General features: G+C 42.1%; 1 protein-coding gene across 1 annotated transcript in view; it reads left to right on the top strand.

The window, feature by feature from the left end:
• LOC100227840 (uncharacterized) overlaps positions 1-24,388 on the top strand; it is a 192,940-nt gene that overhangs the window by 98,572 nt on the left and 69,980 nt on the right. Inside the window, exons 5-6 of the mRNA XM_030280643.4 lie at positions 3,876-3,998; positions 23,401-23,523. Of these exons, the coding sequence (XP_030136503.4) occupies positions 3,876-3,998; positions 23,401-23,523 (246 nt within the window). The remainder of the gene's footprint in view (positions 1-3,875; positions 3,999-23,400; positions 23,524-24,388) is intronic.

Here is a 24,388-nt window from a genome sequence, read left to right as displayed (position 1 = left end):
ACATGTCAACAGTACATATTTTAACATACTACTGGATTTAAAATATATTGTGTATTTTTTTTTGCCCCACACATATACACTAGACAGATCATATATAAAGTTAATATCAAGTTAATCTAGATGCAAGGTGTTTTCAATTATTTTTCCCATGGCAAGATTGAAGGCTCACATCCAGTATGTCCCATGGATAATATTTTTGTGTTGCAACATTGGCTCTATAAATAAATGTGAAACAGTGCTGTAGCAAACATCACTTTTTTTTTTTTTAAGTGCCTACAGCATGTCATTACAGATGGATTGATAGGCTTGATAACATTGAACTTTTGTCAGACCTAAAGTGGCAGACTTGCTACGTGTCAGAAATTTTCTGTCATTTTGCTCACTATTCAAAAGGCAAAATATATTTGCGACCTTGAGTGACATTGAATATGGAAAGCAGACAGAAATTTATCATTTGACAGAATTGTTTTTGTTGAGTTTGTTTTGACTTTCCTTTTTTTCTTTTTTTTCAATGGCAAAACTGTAATCAGATTTTAAAATCCTGACTACTCTCTTCTAGGAATATGGAACAGCTGATTGTGACTTGTAAAAGCTCTATGACCCGGCCTTTTACAAATGTAAAACACATTCTTTATTACTTCACATTCTGATCATTTATTTTTGTGCTTCTTTGGACTGAGGCAACATCTGACCTTTATTATGGAGTTGCAGAAAACAGCTTGGCAGGGAGCAGGCAGTGGGCAAGGTCTTGAACAGGAGATAGGACAGCAAAGGATGCAGATGCTTAGAGAGCAAATTTTCATCATATTAGGGCTAAAACTGGTGAGATTTATTCCTACTCAGTATATTCCTTCTAATGTGACTGCTCTCTAATAAAGCTTTATCAAAAAAGCTTTTCTTAGTGTCTTAACTCAGGAATTAAATCACAGTTTATTTTATGATGATTAGCTTTAAATGAGGTGTTTGTTTTAACAACACATGGAGATGGAAAGTCAGGTTTTGCAAATATAACAGAAGAAGTGGTGGGTTTCTGGTGTAAAAAGCAGAGAAGAAAGGGCATGAAAATATGTCATCAGAAGATGAAAACAAATATTAAGGCAGAGACAAGGAAATCCTGGACAGAGCATTAAGAAGGTAGAGTTAGAAGGAGGAGGAAATGAGGTTTTCAGTCATGCAGCACCAATAGCTGGACCACAGCATTTTATGCTGAACAAGGAAGGAAAATATTTTTAATTGCTAACAGGAACACTCTGCAATCGAAGGAGAAACTTCCTATGTATTAGCATGCAACAGCACTATACACTTCCGAATGGATTATACCCTGGTGAAATCAAGGGGATAATAATGAGCTCCTCAGCTAGAAAGGTTTTCTCCCAATAATTTGGTTCAAAATATAGGCACTGGTGCTAATAAATTGGGCTGTATATCCTAGACCACCTCACCCAGTCAATATTTTACACCAGGAGGTCACGTAACACTGTGGGTGCTAAAAAATAAAGCAGTTCTTCCCTCAATTTCATTTAAATAATAAAAAGAGCAAGGAGATTTTATTAGTTTTCATCCTGTCAGGAGGAACAGAAGTGGAAGCTGTGGAGCTGGGTTGTTTTGTGGCTCGCTGCTGTTTATCCCCACGAGGCACAGCGAGCAAACCCTCGGAAGGGCCGCGTGGCACCGAGTGCTCGCGTGCCTCCTCCCAGAGCTTGGAGGAACACGTCCAAAATCTGCCTCCTGTCATATGCTCCCCCCATCTCTCGCCGAGGAGAAGCGAGCAGACGCGCGTTGTTATTTTGGTGCCGTTTGTTTTTGGAGAGGAGGAGGGGAGGGGAGTGTTTTTCTCCTGGAAAAGTTTCTGTTTGAATCGCGTTCCCGTGAAATGGCGAAGAGCCTCGTTGGCTTCACACGAGTTCGGAATTGGTTTGTTGTGTAGCTCTGGGATAACTGAATTTTGTTTTATTTCTTTATAGCCTGCCAGTGTTTTTCCAGTATCGCTGAGGACAAAGAAATTATCATTTTGTCGGTCTTTGCATTGAATCTAAAGCTGTAGAGAAATGAGGTGGTTTCAGAGGGTTTGTGCCTTTTCAGCTACACTTCAGCAAAAGTTGGTGTTTCATTATATACTTTTCCTTTAGCTTTTTAATACTCTGAAACCTCCTCAAAAATTTCTTTTAACCTGTGGCTTTTAGCCAGGATCAGAAATGAACCAGTCAAGTGAAACTTGAGCTCATCAAAGAACTAACAAACCTTGGTCAATCTTAGTCAAACCCTTTAACACTGAAGGGTTGCAGTTGAAAGGCTCTCACCTCTCTTGCATGAATGTGAAATTATTTTTTTGATTATTTTTTCTTTGCAAACTAATTAAATGGGTTTTTTTTTTAAAGCCTCATTTCTCCCTTGGGGATGAGGAGTGCCACTAATACAAAGTTAACTGCCTGTGTTTTTTACAGTCGTGGTGATGCTTATCTTCTGTTGCTCAATCCTCCTCCTCCTGGCTTTCCTGCTGTCTCACCTGAGAGCAATGTGAGCTCCCTCCCAGTGCCAAAGGCGTGTCAGATATGTCACCTGCACCCTCAGCCCGGGCTTTGAGGAGGTGGCATGAACCTCAGCCCTGGCTCTGCCACCAAGGCAGATCAAGACATTTGCCCAAAAATTAAAGCCAGGCTCCCAGAGCCCATTATTCTCACACAGGTCCATTCCTGCTTGCCCTTGCACTGCTGGGTTTGGGTATGTGTGGGACGTGAACACTTCAGAGAGCAAAGTGAGTGAGAAGGAATTTCCCAAGTTCACTGTGCATGGATCAGAGCAGCAAATACCTGCTGGGCTTGTTACATTTACCATCCCCTTTGAACAAATTTTCTCTTTTGGAAATTACTTCCATACTGTTTGTTGTTTCTGCTCCTGCTCAGCAGAGCAGCACTGCTGGCCTGCTGGTTCCTATCATATTTCTTTGAAATTTCTTATGTAGGATATTTAAGTAGGTATGTAAGTGAAGGTCTTTGCTATTGATTTATTTCTCTGCCACTAGGTGTCTATTTACTTATTTATTTTTTTCATTTAGTCCTTTAATGTTCTTCATTTGAAATGTGTAAAGTTCTATTTTGCATGCAGGAAAACACCAGCTTGCAAGGTGAATAAGTCATGTGTGTAGATAACAGCACCTGACAGAAAGCAGGACCATAATTGATTTAAAATCCTACCATCTTTCAGAGGTTTCTTATCTCTGCCACTGCTTCTAGAAGCAACCTAATACCCAAGTGAGGCTGCTAGAAATGACTGTGTAGAGCTTGTTCCAGAGGTGGAAGTTGGTGAGCTGGCTAGAGCCTGAAGCTGGAGTCAGGTGGGCTCTGCACTCACCTGTGTAGAAAAGGAGGAGGAAAATCCCACCCCTGAAACTCTTAGAATTACAGAATCTTTCAGGTTGAAAAGACCTTTAAGACATTTGAGTCCAACCATTAACTCAGCACTGCCAAGCGCTGCACTAAACCATGTCCCCATGTGCCACATCCACTAATGGTTGGATTTGAGGATCTTAGAGGTGTTTTCCAACAGTAACGATTCTATGATATCTTTTAAATCCCTCTAGGGATGGTGACTCCACCACTTCCCTGGGCACCTTGTTCCAGTGCTTGGCAATCCTTCCAATGAAGAAATGTTTTGTGGTACCCAATCTAAACCTCCCCTGGCACAGCCTGGCTGAGTGGAGGGGCTCAGCAGCGTGGCCGGGAGTCGCCGATCCTGGGGTTGCTTCAGGGTCCCGAGCTGGTCATCTCAGAACCTTTCTCATTTTCTCACATCAGTCAGACACGATTATCCCCACATCTTCAGGTACTGTGGTCGGTGCCCTCTCTTCACTGGTTGCTTGTGCTTCCTCCTGGCAGATGTCAACGAGTGCAGCACGGGGAACGGCGGCTGCCACGACCGCTGCTGCAACACCATCGGCAGCTACCACTGCAAGTGCCCCGCTGGCCAGAGGCTGGGGGAGGATGGAAAATCCTGTGCAGGTAATGCTTTGTGCCACGTCTCACTGCTATGAAGGAATCAGACTTAGGAAGGGGAAGGAAATGGTGGCTTTTATGTGGAGCCGGCTGAAGAGCGTGTGCTCAGAGTTGTCGAGAGCGCAGATCTTCTCATGTCTGGATTATGAAGATGTAACTGTAAGAACACTTCAAAGGGTTGGGGTTTTGTTTTATTTTGTTGAAAAAAATGTTATCACTTAACCTGGATTGGCTGTGCCATGTTCTGATTATGGGATTTCCGTCATCAGTTGAAAAACTTGAAGGAAGTGTATACACTTGATAATATTTCATCTGTCTCTTAAGCAAAATGGTTCTTATCTGAAAATACACATACATTTTCATATTTCAATCACAATTCCACAGCTAGAGATTAACTGAATAAAAAAGGATTTAAAACCACATGCTATGTAAACCCATTTGTCTTTTTCCTAAGGGAAATTTAAGTCTAGTTAGTGCAATAGAGGGTAAAATTCATTCTTATGCAAAAACTTATGTTAGAGCACATGATGAATTATGGTCAGACTTCCTAAAGGCTCACTGGCAAGCAGAGTGGGTGTAAACAGGCCCAGATGATGTGCTGACCTACAGTCACTACATTTTGTGCAGCATCAGGTGTTGCAGAAAGTCAGGTGTGAGGTACCCAAGGTGTGCTGTGCTGCAGGCCAGGGCAGTTCCTTCTTCCTGAGCTCTCCCCTGACACAGGTAACAGGGATGTGCTGCCACATCATCTGGTGTGCTCTGCTGTGGGCCTGGATTGGACCTCCCCTGCCTTTCAGTGCTGCAGTGAATGCATCAGTGATGATATTTTTTTAATCTCAGGGTAGCTTTTCATGACCTGTATTAATGTCTTCTCAAAAGAAACTGTGTTCTCTGATTTTTCCCATTGCACAGTGTCTCACAAATACCCTTCTTCCAAGATTTCGTTTTACCATTTCCAGCTCCCCTTTAAGGTTTGTATAAAGCACTGTATTTCTTGTCTGTGGTCATATGGTTTATCCTAACTTAAAAATTCATTTGTCTGCACTCCTGTTTTCACTAAAAGACAATAGAATTATTTTCTATGACAGCCTGTCAGTTGAGATCCACCTTGACAGTGAATATAAGCTGTAGATAGTTATGTTATTTTGATTGAAGTATTTAATTATGGTCCTCCATGTTTTCATTTTGGCCTTTGGAGAGCTCAACCCAGGAATATCATTTATGATTCACAGATCCCTGCTATTTCACCTCTCTTGCCTCTTTGGGGGACTGACTGGCAAGATGTGCACGTCTGTGTTTTGATGACTACTTACTGCTTTCAGTGCATTAAAAGTTCACCACACCCCAAGGTTTTTGAAAGCAGGAGTCCTACTCATCATAATCCTTAGCATGCAAGAGCAGTTTTTCCTTTAGACTAGTCTTATTTTAATAAGTTAGTCAAATTATTGTTCCATCTGCACAATTCAGTTCTTACAATACACTTTAAATTCAAGCTTTTGGGCAGTCTTTAAAATCTCAAACAGAGCTAAGGTATTTGATATTTGTACTATGTTCTATCTGACCAGGAATTGCAGGGGAATATATTGTTAGCTGGTTTGAAGGCATTTTATTTTTAATCTTCAGGCAAAAATGGAAAAACACAATGAACTGGAAGCACTCAAGTCATACAACAGAGTGAATGTGGTAGTGTCACTAAGTACACCTGAACTTCTGCAGAGGTGACAATGGCAGAATTTGGCTGTACTGACCTGCAACTGACCAGCTTCAGCCAACTTCTGGCCATCAGGTGTTACAATATGAGCAACTTAGTGTCTGGTTACTACCTGAGGGGAAAGTGAGTTCTCAAACAAAACTGTGAGTGCTGCTGGAAGGCCTTCCAGGGTATGAACTGTGGTTTTATTAATGCCTCTGCATTGCTCAAAGGAGTCATTTTTGCAGACAGGAGTAAAACAGCTCCTCATTCAGGTTAACCAGTGGTTTTGGAGGAATAAAGTTTATTGTTGTTCTGGATTGTTCCATTCTTTCTGCCTTTATAGCATCATTGTGCTTTATGCTACCCCTTAGTCTAAACTCAGGCATTAAATAGATGTTCACTATTGTTCTGCTCCCATTATTTGTCTCATGGTTCGTTTTATTTCACTGGTGCCTGCAATGATCGATCAGTGTACGTGGTTTTTTTATAAGCCAAGGTACAAATAAGGTGTATTGTTAGAAAAGCAGCATGGAAGTAGTACAGATCTTATTCAGCGAGTCATTATTACTGGAAAGATTGATCGTGTTTTTCAGAAACAAAATAGAGCGTCCTTCTGACAAAAGGGAAAGTTCTTTCTGTCAGGAAAGAACTGTTGGGGTTTTTTTAAATAATTTTTTAGCCATTTGTAGCTTCTTAATGTTAAGGAAGGGAAAGTGGATAAAAATTCACTAACAAACAACATACTGAAGTGCAATGCTGTTTTAATCAAGCATTGCTGGGGGTTTGAGGGCAATTTTTTTTGGAGACACAAAGGCCTAATTTCACAGCTTGAGAGAGCTGACAATGCTCAACTTCTCCACCTTCTTGGGTGTCAGAGGTGTGTGCAAGACACAAGGCTCCATTAATATGCACCAGAAAGCAGCACAAAATAAGTGGGATAATCTTAAAATAGTTATTGCCATCAGCTTTGATTAAACCTCCTTCTTGAGTGATTCTGTGGCTGGTTGTACCCACATGGGGAAGGGGATTGGGGAGCACAGACCCATGCTGTGGGGTCTATCCTCACTCCAAGGGCTGTAGGGATATTTCCTGGCTATTTGTAGGGATCTTTTGTGGCTCTTTGGGGGTTCTTATGGCAGGAAATGTCATTCAGAGTTAAGTAGTTTGTAAGATCTTACTTCATTTTGGTGAGGAATACTCATATGGAGAGGCAAGCTGTGGTGAGCTGGAGGCTTGTGCATCTCCATAGAAATGCCAGCCAGAGCAGTGACCTGATTAGCCTTTCAAAACTAATTATCTCCATGTTGTACTGCAGCTTTCACTCTCCAGCCTTCCTGCTCAGAACTTCAGTTTGCTTCTCTGACAGAGAAATATTTCCTGGCAGCTCCTGGTGCAGGCATTTCAGATTGTGACAGAAAGCTCCTGCTTCCCTCCCGCTCCTTGTGTGCCTGATGGAAATGAATGATGAGACAGGATTTGGCTTTAAATCACTGCACAAATAATGTGACAAATTAATATTTGACATTTACCAGTGTAGGACTGTCAGGCTGATGCTGTGCCCTGTGCATCCATGTGCTGTTCCTGAGGCAGCCTGGGCAGGGGCTGTGCGTGGTTTGCTCAGAAAGGTGTGACCTGGTCTGAGGAAGGGAGAGGAAATGGGTGTGTGCCCAATGCCTCCTTGTTTGTGGAGCAGAGGCACCACTGTGTCAGAGAGACAGGCTGTGAAATGCAGAGATATCCTCATTTCATATTTTATTCTGATGCGAAGCAGTTCTACTCGAGCATCGCAAAATGCAGAAATGGTATTTTCTGAGCATAAATACCATTTAAAATGGTATTTTAAATGGTAATTTTAAAGCTCAGTTGTTGGCACAAGTCCAGATCTGTAAGGGATGCTGAAGCTACAGCTACAAAAGCGTGTTTTCACACATGAATAAGCTGCAGAAGTCAAGTAGAAAAAGGTCGTGGCCTTATGTTAACCTTCTTTGGTAAACTGTCATTTCTAATTTATATTATTGTGCTCTCATCTGTCAAGGCAACTGAAGGAACTTAGAGACAAGTGAAGTCCTGTGATTAACTGTTGATGAGAAGGAGCTCCTCTTTGGTTGATTAGAGTATTTATTGCAATGGCTGTAGCCCCATCCCTGGGGGTTTCGGTCAAACCTCGGGGCTCTGGCAGCTTTCCTGACCTTTGCCAGGGGAACTTTGGGAGCAGCTGCCTCCAGAGCCAGGATGGGACTGTGCCAGGGCCACCACTGGTTACCCCAGAAATGGAGGGGTCACTGCTGGAGCCTGGTCCCAGGGCAGGGGGAAACTCTGCAAACACTGTTTGTTGCCTTGGAAGAGTTAATGGTGGGCTAAAAGGGACATGTCTGAGAGCAAGAAAGTGCTTATTAATATGGTGAGAGCATTTATTAAGTTAATAAGGTCTGAAACACAACTTACTCTTGTCTAATTCTGGTTTTATTGGAGAGAACAAATGCTAATTCTGCATTTGGGCTGTTTTCCCTGCCCAGCAAATCAATGCACAGGTGTCTGCCATGTCCTGTGATTAAAAATTGAAGAACAGAATACCATGCACTTGGAGGGAAATGCCAAGGCATTTTAAATTATATTTATTTAATTTGTATTAGAACAGGAGAAATTAGCCTACTGGAAGCATTCAGGATGCTTTTGCATGATCTTCACTCTAACAGTTGCACTTGATTCCACACACATTGTTGGCAGGCCATGACACTGAGGTACTTATTGACAGGAACACTTCAGCAGAAGGAGAACAAGGAGAATATATTTCACAAATATCAAACAGTACCAATTCTTATTCCAGATGCAGCAAGTACCAAACCATCTGAACTCAAATCTGACAGCACTCAAGTGGAGGCACCCTTAGATGAGGTGAAGCCACCCAACCCTCTTCATCTTCCTCTATTTCAAGACCTTGTCTTGGGACAAGGAAATAAATCCAGTTGCAGGAATTGTTTCACAATTATCTAATTATTTGTAACTGAATTACTCTGTCCACCTAATATTTGCATCCTAGAGTGAGGGGAATGGATAATTCCACCTCATCACCTTATCAGACCCTGGGTGAACCATCTTGATAACTGAGGCATTTCAGGGCATTGGAATTTTACAGCAATTCTAAAATGAAGAGAGAAAGAATAGGCAAAAGAAAAAGACTTATGAGAGAAGGTAAAGCCTAATTTCTGATTTTTCCAAACCTGTTTTTAGTGGCTCTCAGGTATCCTGGGACTTCAGCTTGGGGTTTTAGAGCTAAGTCAGATCATTTCAAGTATTTATGTTTCAAAGTATAAAAAACTCACAGTAATCTGCCAAGGCAGGTGGAGAGTCAGCATTTTCTTCTCTGTTAGTTTATACATCCAGAATACTGGTAAATATCTTATATTTAAAGTGAATTCAACAAGAAGCAATATCTGTTTTTACATTTAAGTATTAATTATGACTGCTCCTACCTGTCAAATAATTATTTTTAGTCATGAGTAAAAAGCTTAATAACTGCTTTTGATTTCAGATCCCAGTTGGTAATAAATAAACTAAAAAAAAGTTCCCCTACTTCTCGTATAGAGGGAACTGTATTAAGTGAGATTAAGGATTAATTGTGCATTATAAACACTGTTTGGCAGTCAGACTTCTGTGGTTTTGTGGAGACTGCTGAATTTAGGCAGGAGGACTGTGCATGGCTGCAGAGAAGCTCCGGGCAGAAACTGCTGGAGATGTTTTACATTTGCAAACTTCATGGGGAATCAAATTTTATTTCTACTCCCAAGTCATTCTTTTGGGATTCTCAATTTCAGGCATTTCTTTGAGAAAAAAACGATGGCTGGAGGTTCCTCTGACCTCCCTCGTGCTCTCCCTGGGATCAATAGCTGCATGGAGCTGTTACACTCTCCCAGGCAAATTGTGTCATCTGTCTGCATTTGTCTATTCCTGGTAGTTCTGCAGCAAAAAAAACCCTCCAAATTAGTAGCAAAAATGACAACATGGTCGTAGTAAGGGTAACACTGACTTCAGCTGATTGGAGTTTTAAAATTAATTACCCGAGTGCTGATTCCTGGCAAGCCCAAGCAGGCAGGAGCCTGAGCTGAATTTTGGGGGCTCGTTCCAGGCTGGCAGTGGCTTGGTCTGAGCAACGTTTCTTTCTGTGAGCCCTCCCCAGCAAGAACCACCCAGGTACACAAACCTTCCCAATCTTATTCGAATACATTGAATACTAAACTCAGCAAATCCCAGATTTTGTGTCTGTTTCTCTTCAGTCAGGGAAGGGACACGTTACTCAGGCCAGAAGAGACACTTCCCACCTGTTCCACAGCATTTCTGTGTCGAGAAGAGCATCTGATGCTCTGATAATTGATTTATTGCTGAATTTTAATTGCCCTGCTTTAGTTTGTTCCCAATTCCTTCTTGGCTGTTGCTGAAGGCTCCCCGCTCCTCCCTCACACGCCGAACAAAGGCGGCTGCGAGCTGAACCACCCAGATCCTCACATCTGCCATCCCTGGGGGTAGACAGGCTCACAGTTATGACAGCTCCCTCCAAAGTGAGCGCTGCCACTGGAGGCTCAGCTCGTTTATCCTGGTACGTGTTTCCATCCACCCGAGCTGAAAACAGGCTGAGTCAGTTTGCAGTCTCTTTTTAAGTAGGAGTTTTATGCACACCAGTTGGGTCAAGGGTATTGTTATCCTAATCCAAGGCTCCAAAGCAACAGTTGAAAAAGTCCTACGCAAAAGCCCTTGACTTTTGAGGAAGACTGGGACCACTTATATTTCTAGGATTCAATGATTATTTCCAGATAATCTTGGCAAATCTGTTTTTCTCCACAGAGCTTGTTTTTTGGTGCCTAGATTTTTGCCTTTGAACGCTTAATTCGGCTGCAACACTTTAATAACAGCCTTTTGCATAAACAAACTGTGGGCCTGGCAGTTTAATTCTCAGGTTTTGTCAGGACTCCACAGGGTTAGGTGTAGTGCAGCTTGTCACCGTCTTAAAACTTCTGACCCCCATGTACAAAACCAAAACCCCCCTGTACAGCACTCAAAAATTCTTCCCTTTACTTTGTGACTACTTCTACTATAATATCTAAACTTTTGTGGCTTCTTGTTCTTCCTGCAAGGTTGGTAAATCATTCCATGGTTCAATCCCAAAATCACAGCTGTTTCCAGCTGCCTGCCAGGGTCTCAAATGCTTCTGACCTGGGCCTGGAACCTCCAAAAATGTCTGAGGGACATTTTGAGTTCCGACAGAATGTCCTTCAGGTTGTGGGACATGTGGGGACTGTCACCCCCTCCGTGGTTCCTCCATGAGTGACTCCAAGTATTGTTGTATTGTTGTTGTGACTTCGTGCTCACAACAAAGTTGGGCATGGGCAAAAAAAAAAAAAAAAACAAAAAAACTGCCCTGGAGAGTTTTCTTTGTCCAAACCACTTGATGCATAAAGCTGTATTGATCAGCTTTTGATAGTGGGAACATTTAAAGTTCAGAAATATTGCAGTGTTTGCCGTATTACTCAGGGACTTAATGCTTTTAATTAATGGAGGAGCTATGAATAGTTGGATGAAAAGCATTATAGAACTATATGAAAAGGCTGTTATTGTCCAGATGAAAGATAATATTTGGAAATAATGTGACATAAAAATGATAGACTGCAGCACAAATATGTTTTGAGATATTTCTAGGGCTCTGATTAGTTTATATTAGCTAGGTTTTTACATTTATGACTACATCTGAAAGGCAGGTTATAGAGAATGTTAACATTCCAGTGGGCTGATTGACAATAATTAGTTTATTTTGAAGGAAAGGAAAGAAGCACAGTATTGTTGGAGCTGACTAATGTGAATTAAAATCCAGGTAATCTTTTCTGCAATTACAGAGATACAATGATTGCTGTTATCAGAGAAGAAAATCCACTCGTACTTTTAAGAATCATTGTGTAGGAAGAGCTTTGCAAGCCTGAAATTGAAGCACTGGTCATGGTCTCCAAAATTACACTTAGTAGTAATTTTATGCAGAAGCAAGACTTCTGAATACTTAAATTATGGCTTGTTTGTAGCAAGGCATTTACCAGCAAATACAGGCATCTTATAAACAGCACATGAGTCATCTTGGTGTTCATTTCGAGCACATCGAAAATGCAAATTGCAGCTGAATTATTCTTGCGTGGAGAGGCGAGGCTTAGTAAAACCTTAAATTCATACTTTAAATGGACGTTGTGAGGGGAAAAATGTGCACATTTGCCTTTCAGAGGAGGGTATTGTTCAGGGTGGCTACAACTTTTTCTGTAGCTTTGCCTACAGGCTGTGTAAACAAGAACTGACGGCAGGTACGGGGACAGGAAAGAGCACAGCTCCTGAGTGGTGTTTGTGTTCCTCTTTGGGAGCATTTAATACTGTTCTTCACCTGGACACCTAATAGAACAACCTTTTTTTTAAAATTTTTATTATTATTGAAACGCCTGTGGATTTTGTGAGCCATCTGATACAACCTTAAAAAAAGCTTTAAAACAATTTGTGATAGAATCTAAAGCAAACAGAAACCCGTCAGCTTCTCTGTTCAAAGCCTTGGCCCAAAGGAAGCGATCCAGACATGACTGTCAGCGAGATAGCAACTGCTGGGAGAGCTACACTGCGTTATTAAAAGATCAGTAGTTTGATCAACATCATATTGGATTACTCAGACTTCAATTACAGGAGTACCTGAGGGCTTTAGCTGGGATATATTAGAAGAACAACTTGAAGTGAACCTGCTGTTGTTGCACGCTGGCTCTTTGAAAAGCCCACCTGAGAACCTCGTGAACGGTTCCTGTCCCAAAAGGTATTCAGTGTCAGCCAAAGAGTTCAGAAACAACTAATAAAAACGGAGCAATCAACTGGTTCATTTGATGTGGATTTCAATCTGGGGAAGAGGAAGAAAAACAAGGAAGGAAAATAAATTCTTCCGTGCCTGGTGGCATTATTCATACAAAGACAGGGTGAGAGAGTTGGGGTGGTTCAGGCTGGAGATGAGAAGTGTCTGGGGAGAACTCAGAGCTCTTCCAATGCCTAAAGGGGCTCCAAGAGAGCTGGAGAGGGACTTGCAACAAAAGCATGGAGTGATAAGAGGGAGGGAAATGGCTTCAAGCTGACAGTTTAGATGTCAGGGGGCAGGTTTAGATCAGATGCTGAGAAGAAAATTCTTCCCTGTGAGGATTGTGAGGCACTGACACAAGTTCACCAGAGAATTGGTGGCCTGTACCTAGAAGAGTTCAAGGTGTCTGGTTGGACAGGGCTCGGAGCAGCCTGGGATAGTGGAAGGTGTCCCTGCCCGTGGCAAAGGAATTAGAACTGGCTGATCTTCAAGGTCCCTTCCCACCCAAATCATTCTGTGGCTGATGATTAGGATCCAGCTCTGGAAGGTGGCATGGATGGGTTTCGTGTGTGTTCATGTCACTTCTCTCTTCTCCTGCTGGAATCTCTGCAGAGTCACACGTGATTTATGTCATAAGGGAAGCAGAGCAAGAAAACCTGTGTAAAATGGTGCCTTTGGCTGCCTGGCATTTATGCCTTAGATTGTCCTGGAGCTGGGATGGCTCCAGTGGGGGATCAGTGCTTGTGGTGGCACCCCATGAAGTGATGGCTGTAGAGCAGTGCCAGGAGCCAGCTGGGACACAGGGACACGAAGCTGTGCTGTGGGCTCAGCTTTGGAGGGGCAGAGGTGGAGCTTGGTGGCTGAATGGAGCCTGTGCCCTCCTGTCACAAACCACATCTGTATTTCCAGCCAGCACAGCACACATACTGCAGGCTGGAAACACCACGTTATGAAGGTGTTTGCATGATTATAATTTTCTTGTGCATGTTTTACCTGCTGTGTGTGGAAAACACATTTCTCTGCATTCTGCTGTAGCAGAGACACGGATCTCAGCAAGTGTGCATTAATATTGCTGCTAGCAAAATCCAGGTGTTCTCATCACATCAGGCATTTCTCTTTTTATTCCACAGCTACTCTTGCAAACTGCCATATCCTGCCGAGAGAAGATGCTGATGGCCCAACATATAAACCTCCTGAATGCAGCTCAGACCTGAGTCCTCACAAGGAGTTTGGGCTGTATCATGCTGTCACTTATTAAGTGCAGCTCCTTGTAGAGATCCTCTCCTCCTTTGCCACCCTCCCACCTCACAGCAGGGCCCAACTGGGTTGTGCTGAGGAGCTGTATTTAAAAATTAATAGACCCATAACAAATATTCTCTCTGCTGTTCCGTCCCACATCAGAAAATCTTGCAGGAGTGTTGCAGTAGCTGCTGATACTGGTGATCTCAAAGTCTTTCTCCTAAGCAGAAATCACCTAAAATTTTGATATTGGTCTTTAAAAGGTTCCCTCCCAACTTCCCTGTTTACAGCTGGTACATTTACCTCTTTTCTGCTGGAAGCAGTGATATTAATGAGGCTGGGTTTGGTTTATTTAGGAGCCTAAGTTACTCTTTTATCTGGTTTGTCATTCTTCAGCTTGTACTCCCTGGTTATTTCATGTGGTCATTCACTTATCCTGGCACAGTTCTTGACTGAGAGTTTCTGTCCATATGTGTGGGTTTCATGTTGATGGGATTTGGGGCCATTTAGAGGGTGCAGTTGCCAAAATATCTATTAGTCTAACCCCACTGTAGGGGCTGGTAACCCTATCAACTCTTCCTTTTTGGCTTTTCTTTGCTGAGATGCTGTGTACTACACCAAGATCCCAAAAAGGATCATTCTTTTTTTTTTGTTTTAAATACTTAGAGTGGAGAAAAACATAGCAAACTGCTTTGTGAAAAGATGGAAAAATGTATTTCTACACAGCTGTGTGAAAACATCACAGTGTTGTCTGAGGTCTGTCTGTGAAATTGTCATGTTCATTCTTTTAATTCTATAACCTGGTTTTCTTGCAAATTGTCTGGTTTCAATAATTGCTTAAAGTGTGTGTGTATATGTGTGTGTGTGTATATATATATATATATATATATGTCTCTGTATATTTAATGAAGAATTCCTTGAAACTCTAATTAGGGCTGCTTGACTCCAAAGCAGTTTACATATCACAGGCTTACACAGCTATCAAACAGATGCTTCTCCTTTTTTTTTAATTCAGCTGACATTTTCATTTTCTCTGCATATTTTGAGCACTGAGCAGTGATGTGTTTTGACTCCTGAGGCTACAGATGATATCAAAATGAGGATTAGAAATGAAGCTTTACCTGTCAATTAAGTTGTTAAGCTTGTCCTCCACAGTGTCTACACTTTGAAATGGCCTGTTTATTGAATTTGAAATAGTTTTCACTCTTGACTTTGTTTAAATTGAATGGACAGTCCTAATTATAATCTTCAGGGTTTTCATCTGCAGCATATGGTTTGCATTTAGAGCTGTGGATGAGGGGGCTTTTGGATGTTTATTGAGCTAAACCACTGTTAAATATCTCATGAGAGAGTGGCATGTCAGGCATGGAGAGTAAGCAGAAGTGGGTAGTGCAAATATTGGCCAATTTTCTCTTTTCTCATCACTCTGTCCAGGAGATCTCCTGGGGGACAGCTGAGAAATGAACAGTGGTGGCAGGGCCAGGCATTGGGAGCAACAAGTCACCACTGTGAGTGGCTGCCAGTCTTACCTTGAAAGGAATATTGAAGGGAGGAATGGAAAGGAAAAATGAAAGAGGAAAGGAAAGGAAAGGAAAGGAAAGGAAAGGAAAGGAAAGGAAAGGAAAGGAAAGGAAAGGAAAGGAAAGGAAAGGAAAGGAAAGGAAAGGAAAGGAAAGGAAAGGAAAGGAAAGGAAAGGAAAGGAAAGGAAAGGAAAGGAAAGGAAAGGAAAGGAAAGGAAAGGAAAGGAAAGGAAAGGAAAGGAAAGGAAAGGAAAGGAAAGGAAAGGAAAGGAAAGGAAAGGAAAGGAAAGGAAAGGAAAGGAAAGGAAAGGAAAGGAAAGGAAAGGAAAGGAAAGGAAAGGAAAGGAAAGGAAAGGAAAGGAAAGGAAAGGAAAGGAAAGGAAAGGAAAGGAAAGGAAAGGAAAGGAAAGGAAAGGAAAGGAAAGGAAAGGAAAGGAAAGGAAAGGAAAGGAAAGGAAAGGAAAGGAAAGGAAAGGAAAGGAAAGGAAAGGAAAGGAAAGGAAAGGAAAGGAAAGGAAAGGAAAGGAAAGGAGAGGAGAGGAGAGGAGAAAGGAAAGGGGAAAGGAAAGGAGAAAGGGAAAGGGAAAGGAAGAGGCTCTGCCATACCAAGTTCAAATTCCATGAATTCAAATTACCAGGATCTGTATCAGGTCACTGTTGTTCTTTCCAGTCACCTGTGGCCCCCACTAACAGGGTTGCATGGTATCTCATGACAATTTATTCATCTCTACTCCCCAGTAAGGCCAGTGACAGCCCAGAAAATGAAATACAGGTCTCTTGGACTTGATGGGGTGGATTGTCCCTTGCAGTGCTCACAGAAGTCTTCTCCCCAAAAGCAGCTCCTGTCATTCCTGCTCTATGGATCTGTCAAAAATGCCATACCTTTGAGATCCCTCTGTCCTTTTCCCTTGAAAACAGGCATCAGGAGAAGCATCTGCTTTCAGATCTGGACATAAATATTTATTACCTAACACAAGGTCCCATTGATGACTCTGCTGTTCAACGTTTCACAGCTCTGTGGTTTCCATCCTTTGGCGTTTTCTGTGTAGAGAGAGAGAAGTGAAACCTGGCCTAGGCACAGCTGGGAGTCCTTAAAACTACCTGGGAAGGCATCTGAGGTGTAGGGCAAGGTACCAGCTGCAGGGTAGAAGATGCCTCTCCACAATGGACCAAATCTCCAGGGAGGCCTGGAGGATGGACTGACAGACAGTGAACCTGGTGCAAGAAGCTGTGGTTGTCTAATGCCATTTTTTACCTTCCCTTCCCCATTTTCAAGGGCAGGTAAATAATCAGATCACTTGTAAAGCCTCTTGCTGTGCCTGCAGGATGGCTGCTGGTAGAAGTGGCTTTGTTTAATCCTGGCTGAAGGAATGTAGTAGAAAACTGGCTGCTCCAGCAAGGGTTATTGTAAATGCAGGTGAACCCAATGGGAAGAAATGGCAATGTCTGACTCAATTCAGAAGGCTGAATTATTTCTTTATTATAACTATGCTAAAATATATTCATATACTACATAAAAGGAGGATATTAAAGCTAAATACTACTTTCTTTGACTCTAACACAACTTGTGACCTTCTCTCCAGTCTAGACACAGGTAGGTTAGATTAGCTATTAGGCTTAAACAATCTTTACTAGAATTTAATTAAGCACTCACTCCAGGTAAATAATTCTCCAAACACATTCCATATAGGAAAAACAAAGAGCAGAAATAGAAATTGTTTTCTCTTTCATTTCTCTGTGAAGAATTTTGAGAGGGAGAGAAATGTGCGTGCCACAAAGGGTCCTCCTCCACTGTGAAATTGGTTTGCAGGGGCTAAATTGGGTGAGGAATCATTAACTTTGCCTTTTAACCAGTCTCTTAGCAGCCATGAGGTGCTCCTTTTGGTTTGCAGGAGCCATTGCAGGAGTTAATCCTGTTGGAGCAGCCTTGTCTGGGACACCTGAGGGGGTGAGGAACGTGAGGAAGCTGCAGGTTGGGGCTGGAGCAGACAATGGATGCTCCTCTAATCCATGGCAGGGGCCAGCAAAGGGCAGAACAAATAGCTGAGGAGCAAAAATAAAAGCCTGGGAGCACTAACAGTTCAAAATGACCCAGCTGGCTCTGCAGGAGCACATTTATCTATGCTGAAAGCTGTTTCATGGAGGTGTTTTAACACCAGGTTCTAAGAAACCACTCAGAGGAGCTTGTAGCATATTTGTGGTGTTTTGTGGAGCACTGAAAAAAAGCCCCAGACCAGGAGTTTTGCAGTTCAAAACTTCCCAGCCACCCAAAACTTCTCTTCTCAATCTTTGCTGCTCAGTTTGGTTCAGTGAAAAAGAAATAAGTTTTTTATTAATATGAACTGATTTCCTTTTTTTTTTTGTTTATTTTAATTTTAGGCTTTGTTTTGGACCAGACTTCAAACTTGTATTTTCTTTCCTAGAGTCAATACCGATGTAAAACTTCTTTTACTGTGGAAAAGATGGCCAAATATTTTTATAGCACCAGGAGTTTCAAACTCCTTCCAATCGAATTTTCAGACCCTGAAAATCATTTTAGTGTTACTAAAAGAAGAAAGATCCTTTTCAAAACTTCTGCTGCAAGAGCAAATTATGTCATGCTCTGTAGAGAGTGCATTTGTGAGGGGATTCACACTGGTTGTCGAATTTTGGACATTTCTGAGCTTGAGACTTGAGCAGTTCTGTGATTTAAAGGAAGCTGTGAGTTGAATCTGTTATAAATTTACAGACTTACAACACTAACAGGGGCTTGTTTTAAGTTTTACTTTATAGAATATGTTCTGACTTTTGTGATCAGCTTAAGAATGTCTGGGAACTAAGCCTGTTTCCCTTCCTTCCCATGAGTACATAAATTATTTAATTAAAAAACACACTAAATAATGTGTAAAATCCACCATGTAATTAGTGGGGAAAGACCATATGATATTTTCACTTCATAACTTTTGTGAGGTTTAAACAGCCTTTGGAATATAGAAAAGAGAGTAGTAACAGTGTAGTTACAAATAACAGAAGGCAAAGCACTGTCGTGCATCTTTGTTGATTTAAAATATCACATTAAATAGCAAACAATCAGTTTTCTTATCAGATCTACAAAATGATCTGCAGCTGAAGAGTCTGGGGGAGCTGGTTGGGGCCAGGAAGGGGTGGGCCAGATTGTTGGAACTTATTTCCAAATCTGTGTTGGAGTTGAACAGTTTATCCACTTGTGATAATTTTAAATAGAGCCTCCTAAGGTTGTGGTACTTTATTTAAGATCCAATCTTCTCTCTTTCTCTGTCACCATCATTCCTGGCTGATCCTCACAATATTTTGTGGGGACCAGGGGTCCACAGAGCTCCCTGTGTAAAGAGGGGTCAAAGGGGTCAAACCCTGATTTTAGTGAATTTTAAGGAAACTATGCAAAGACTAGATAATTTCTTTAGTTTCCCCTTTCTGGTCTGGATTTTTAAAATAAATAATCATTGTAATTATTTTTAATTATAACCTGACTTTAAAACCATCAGCATAAGCCATTCCCTAAGTTAATACAAGTAGGGGTTTGTGTTTCCCTGCTTCTGCTGGTCTCATCCTTTCTGCAGCAAGCTGGGGGATTGTGGTGGCTGAAAAGAGGAAATGTTTACGTGTCATTCATTAAACTATGTCCAGGGATGGTGACTCCACCCTGCTCCAATGCTTTATGACCCCTTCCAGGACAAAATCTCTTCTAAATGGTGGGGTTGGGACTGTCCAGTTCTGGTTTCTTTCTCCATCAGTGCCTGGGCACTAGGAAGAGGAAGTTTTTTGTCTGCTTATCTCTCAGAAAATACTGACTCTGAACAGTTCTCAGTCTGCAAATTTTAAATGTCAAGGGAGGGAAAGCCTGTTCATTTGTCACCCTCAAGAAATGCCACTGGCTGGAGGAAGCTCCTTGAGAGGCAAACCTTGCTGTCACCCTGTGTCACGTGGAGCTTCTGGCAGTGTCCTCCTCAGTGAGAATATCATCCCTGGGATACCTTTGGCACAGCATCTCTCCTCCATTCATGATTCTCAAAATGGAGGCTTATTATCCTGTTTCTTTTTTTTTTTTTGGAGTTCAGTTCTGTATCTTGTTTGCATTTCTTAGTGGTCTAAAAAGCAAAGCTTTCTGTTGGTAGAGAATTGATCTGGTAGGATCTTGCTTTTTTTTCTTCCTTTTTAAAAAACATGATTGCAGGTTGACTAATTATCCATATTTATTACTGTTCTCCGTGTATTTTTGAGGAACTGATTGATCATAGCTGTTCCTGAGCATTTTAATAATGATATAAAAAAAGCTGCTAATGTGACGATCCTGAATTCCAAACAAGCAGCCGCACAGCTCTGCACTGAAACAGGCTGGGCAGGGCAAATGGACTTTTATCAATGTGGTTAATCAAATCAATTAGGGATCAGCCTCCTTGGTGATTAGCAGGGCCCTCAGTCAGGGCTGTGGAGGATTTCACAACCTGGAACTCCACCTGTAGGATCTGCCCTTGGAAAGGGCACGGTGCTGGCAGTGGGTTGGGCATTTGTACATCACATCCTCTCTTATCGTGTTTGGAACTTGAGGTGTTGGGATGGAGGAAGGGTCAGTCCAAGTGCACAGCCCTCAGGGGCACAAAAAGCTAAAGAAGATGTGGTTAAAATATTTTACATCTTGCGAATACACAGACTTTGGTTTGTATGCCTGAGTATTAAGTAATTCCTGATGAAAGGTGAATAAACAAAGACACAGGAAGGTGCAGAAGTGGGGAATGCCCCTGTAAAGCATCTCTGAAATGTTCTGAAGGCGAGAAGGAGAGCATCCACACACCACCTCTGCTTTGTTCACCCAGCAGTGTAATCTCCTTGGCAAGACAGCCTGGGGACAGCACACAGCTCTCATTTTCCTTCTTGTCTCCAGGAATTGCTCTCCCTCTGTCTTGTGGGGATGCAGTTGCTTTCATCACAGTCTGACTTGTGATAAGCAAGCCATAAGTGGCTTGAAATTCAGGTTATTCAGATAAGCATCCTGGGTTGTAACTATAGAAATTCGAGCAGGAAGGTGTTCCAGTTTGATCTGCTCTGGAAACTAATCCAAATTTAATCACAGATAGAGATACAATCTTTCATAATCCTGTGATGCTCTAGAATTGCAGTGGAAGGGCTTTATATTTCAAGAATGCTTTTAAATATTTTTTTATACATCTGCTATTCTAGAATAATTTCCTCTTTCTATAGCTATTCCCAAGTAGGAAAAAAAAAATCACCACTTGTGTACCTACAACAGCAGAAGCTGTTGCTTTGCTGCTCTGTGTGTCCTTTACTAGTACAGCAATTTAAATGTGAAACTCCAAATAGTTTAGGTTTTTAAAACTTCCTAATGCAGTTCAGGCATTTAGATCAGTGTCTGCTTTGCAGACTGCTCCTCAGACAAAATAATTAGGGAATTTTTCTGCTGTAACTGGGGGCGAAGCTGTTTCCTGGCCTTGAGATGGAGGAGACGTGGAAAGGCGACTGCGCCTTGCATTTCTCTTGATTTTATCTGTCGGATGTGAAGGAATCTTTCAGCATATAATCCTTAAAATATTGATCTTGCAGAGGAAGTCTGGGGCTGGAAGGGATCATCTGTCATCAGATTTGCTGTGGATGTGGCGTCGTGGAGCTGCATTTTCAGCTCCTGGGTCTCGCCTCTGCTCACTGCAGGGAGGCTCAGGCTGGGGCTGGGTTTAGCTCATGTGCACAAGTGGTTTAGGATCTTTTATTTTGCCTTGAATTGTGTTGCCTTTCAGCACAGTCCCTGCTTTATTGCCCTCTGGGATGTGCCAGCACGAGGGAAACGCTGCTGAGGGAAGAGCTGCTGCTGGTGCAGAGCTCCCCCATAAACCAAGTCACTCCTTTAAATCTCCAAATGGATACTAACAAATGTCACTAAGTCCCAGCTCGTTTTTATTAGCTGGACTATTTTTTTCTCCTTTGTAAGTGCCAATATCCAAACTTAGAACTGCGTTTGGTATATGAGAGAAATTCTCCAGCTGATCGTAGCCTATAAAATTAAAATATTGAGGCTCCCAATGTTTGAGTTTATTGAGGTATAAATACTAGAATGTGGTGCACTATGTGGTTCGGCTGCTTCCTTGTTCTATTTTTCCGAGTCTTTCTGCTTATTTTATTTCTCTGACACTCCATAGAAAGGGTTCCCTGGGTTTGATTTCATCCTGGCATTTTTCAGCAGTCTGGTTCTTAGCGGCATGGAATTCAACAAGGTGAATAACATGTTCTGTTTACTGTTTGCATTTTAAAAGGCAAAATTTCTGTTTAAAAAAGAAGCATATTCCAGATGTCTCCAGGCAGTAGGGCATGTATGTAGTATACAGTCTAGTAAAACAACAAATACAGCAGAAGGATCAAAAAGTGGTGCATGTTAACAAATGGTCTGAATTTAAACACCAGTCAACACCAGGACTTCATTGTAGGTGAGGGAAATTCACATGTGAAGTATTAAAATTTAACTTCACAAATACATTTCCTCAGGACCAGGATGTTGTGCATTTCCAAGTCTTCTTTAAAACTTCCTCTTTCAGTTAATTTTGATTAGATTTTCTAAAATGGAATAAACATAAAAGCATGAAAAAAAAAAGTAAAGCATGAAAGTTAAATGCAAAACAGATACAACCACAGCAAAGATATGAAAGCCAGACCCCTTGTTCCTCAAGTGCAATATGGGGGGGAAATTCCTTCACTGTGGACTTGCTTCCCCCACAGAAGCAGTTGTGGATTTACCTCCCATTAGATAATTTCAGAGCATGATCTAAAGAGCAATTAAATCTGCAGGAGGCTTCAGTGTTGAAAGGGTGGTTCTTTAGAGATGCCTGTTGCAGGAGGGAGGCTTGACTTGGGGAAGAAAATATCTCTGGCATTTGGATAATTTGGGACAAGCATCGCCCCTGGGGGAGATGGTGGGAGGTGGAGTTGCTCACCTTGGGGGCTGTTAGGGAAAGGGCAGACAAAATCTAGGCAAGTATCTGCTAGGTGAATATTTTTTCAGGGAATGGACTAATTGACCCTTATTCCAAATGACCCCTGTGTTGATTTTTAAGGTAATGGTGTCAACATGTCAATCAAATGCTATTTACAGTAGCCTGGCGTTGCTGAAGAGGTGCAACAACTGCTTATGTGGTACTTCTGGAAATTCAGTTTTATGATTCTGTCTTAGACCTTCACCTGTTTACTTAAACTCTTCTTGATCTTTGTCCATCATTGTCCATCATTTTCAGCTGGAGCTTTACAGCAGCGTTCTCAAGCTGGCTTAATGCTTGTTTCCCTCTTCATTTGACCAAATGTAATCCTCCAAAATTTACCTGAAATATGGAACGATGCTGGCTTAGCTTTGGAAAAGGCATCACCAGCAGGAGCTCACATCCTTTTTCTGGGAAGTGCCTGAAGTGCCCAGGGCCAGGCTGGATGAAGCTTGGACCAGCCCAGTCTCGTGGAGGGTGTCCCCTGGACATGCCCAGGGGGTTGGAATGAGAAGAGCTTTAGGGTCCCACCCAGCCCAAACCATTCTGTGCTTCTATGCTTGTATGGCAAGAGGCACAGAAAATGCAGCACAAATTCCTCACTCTTCTAACATTTTCTCTTTAAGCTCTCTGTGCTTTCCATGGTTGAAAATGTAATGGTGATGGAGAATGTGTCTGTTTGCCATTCACGTCTGTTGTACCTGCTTGTACCCCCAAGAACAAATAGGATTCAAGGCTTGATGCAAAAGGAAATCTTCATAGACCAAGTTTTTATAAAATCCACAGGTTTTTCCAGCAGTTCCTACAGGCTCAGATGTGTTATCTAACCCTAATTCTTCCCCTATATTTTTCTCTTGGCTCAATAAAGGAACCATGTCACAAATCACTCTAATTAACAAGGACTTCAGAAGCACAAACTACAGAAGCAGTGCCTGCAGGAACTTGGAAAAATACCATAAAATCCCACTTTTCTTTGCTGCCAAAACGAAGCAGCAAACAACAACCCATCCCGAGCTCCCTGGCTGCGTTTGGGATGAGCCCTGCAGGAGAAGCAGGGTCTGTGTGTGCAGTCCTTCCTCACCATGTCCCTTCCTTCTGCAGACGTGGATGAGTGCGAGGTGCTGAACGGAGGCTGCCAGCAGGGCTGTGCCAACACCCCGGGCTCCTTCCAGTGCCAGTGCCAGCCGGGATTTCGGCTCCACGCCGACGGGCGCACCTGCCTCGGTAAGGAACCCCTCACACCTTCAGCAGGGGCTTGCTCTAACTGCAAGGGCTTCTGGACTCTTCCAGTCTGAGTTTCCACTAAATATCATTACCCATTCTGTGAGGATTCAGGTATTGTCAGAATTTTAGAATTTTTTTTTTTTTCTTTTTTTGGTTGGTTGTGGGTTTTTTTGTTGCTGTCTTATGTTGGTAAAAATTCTTTTGCAGGAGGCATTAAAGAGCTTAGAGGGTCTTCATTTCAAATGGCTTTTTTTTTTTTAATTCTGAGTGCTTTTTCTTTGTGGCATATCCCAGCGCTGCCCTGGGACTTGGCGATTTTAGAGGTTGTTTCCAGGGTAAGTGATTGTGATTTACAGGGTGTGCTCATGTCAGTGAGAGCACCATGGAGCTCAACCATGACACACTGCCTGTTTGTGTGGAGGGGATTAGCAGCTCTGCCATTAGAAATAAACCCTGTGTTTCTTAGGTTGGGCTCTAAAGCCTGAAACAAGGCATACCAGAGTTAATTCTGCGTGTTGTTAAAAACAAGAATATGAAATACACAGTTCTTGTGTTGCATTTACTTCGGTACAAAAGTCAAATTTTTGAATTCTGCAGGAAGGATTAAAATGTTCTGTCATCTGGGAAGAAGAAAAGGGCACCTTTTGTTTAAATTTTTAAACCTGATTTGAGGTAATATGGGAAGAACAGTCAAGTACAGTCAGACCACATCTGCAGAAGAAGTTCACTCACAGTTTGGGCATTGTCTCAGCTCCTGCACAAAGTCCCTTGGCTGTGCTTAACTTCAGCCAGAGATGTCATCAGTCATTCCTGGTATTATCACAGCAATACATTCACTGATGCAACCAGGACACAGGAGGTGCCA

Source organism: Taeniopygia guttata, chromosome 9, assembly GCF_048771995.1.
Source record: "Taeniopygia guttata chromosome 9, bTaeGut7.mat, whole genome shotgun sequence".
Lineage (NCBI taxonomy): Eukaryota > Metazoa > Chordata > Aves > Passeriformes > Estrildidae > Taeniopygia > Taeniopygia guttata.
This window is presented reverse-complemented; position numbering and strand designations above follow the sequence as displayed.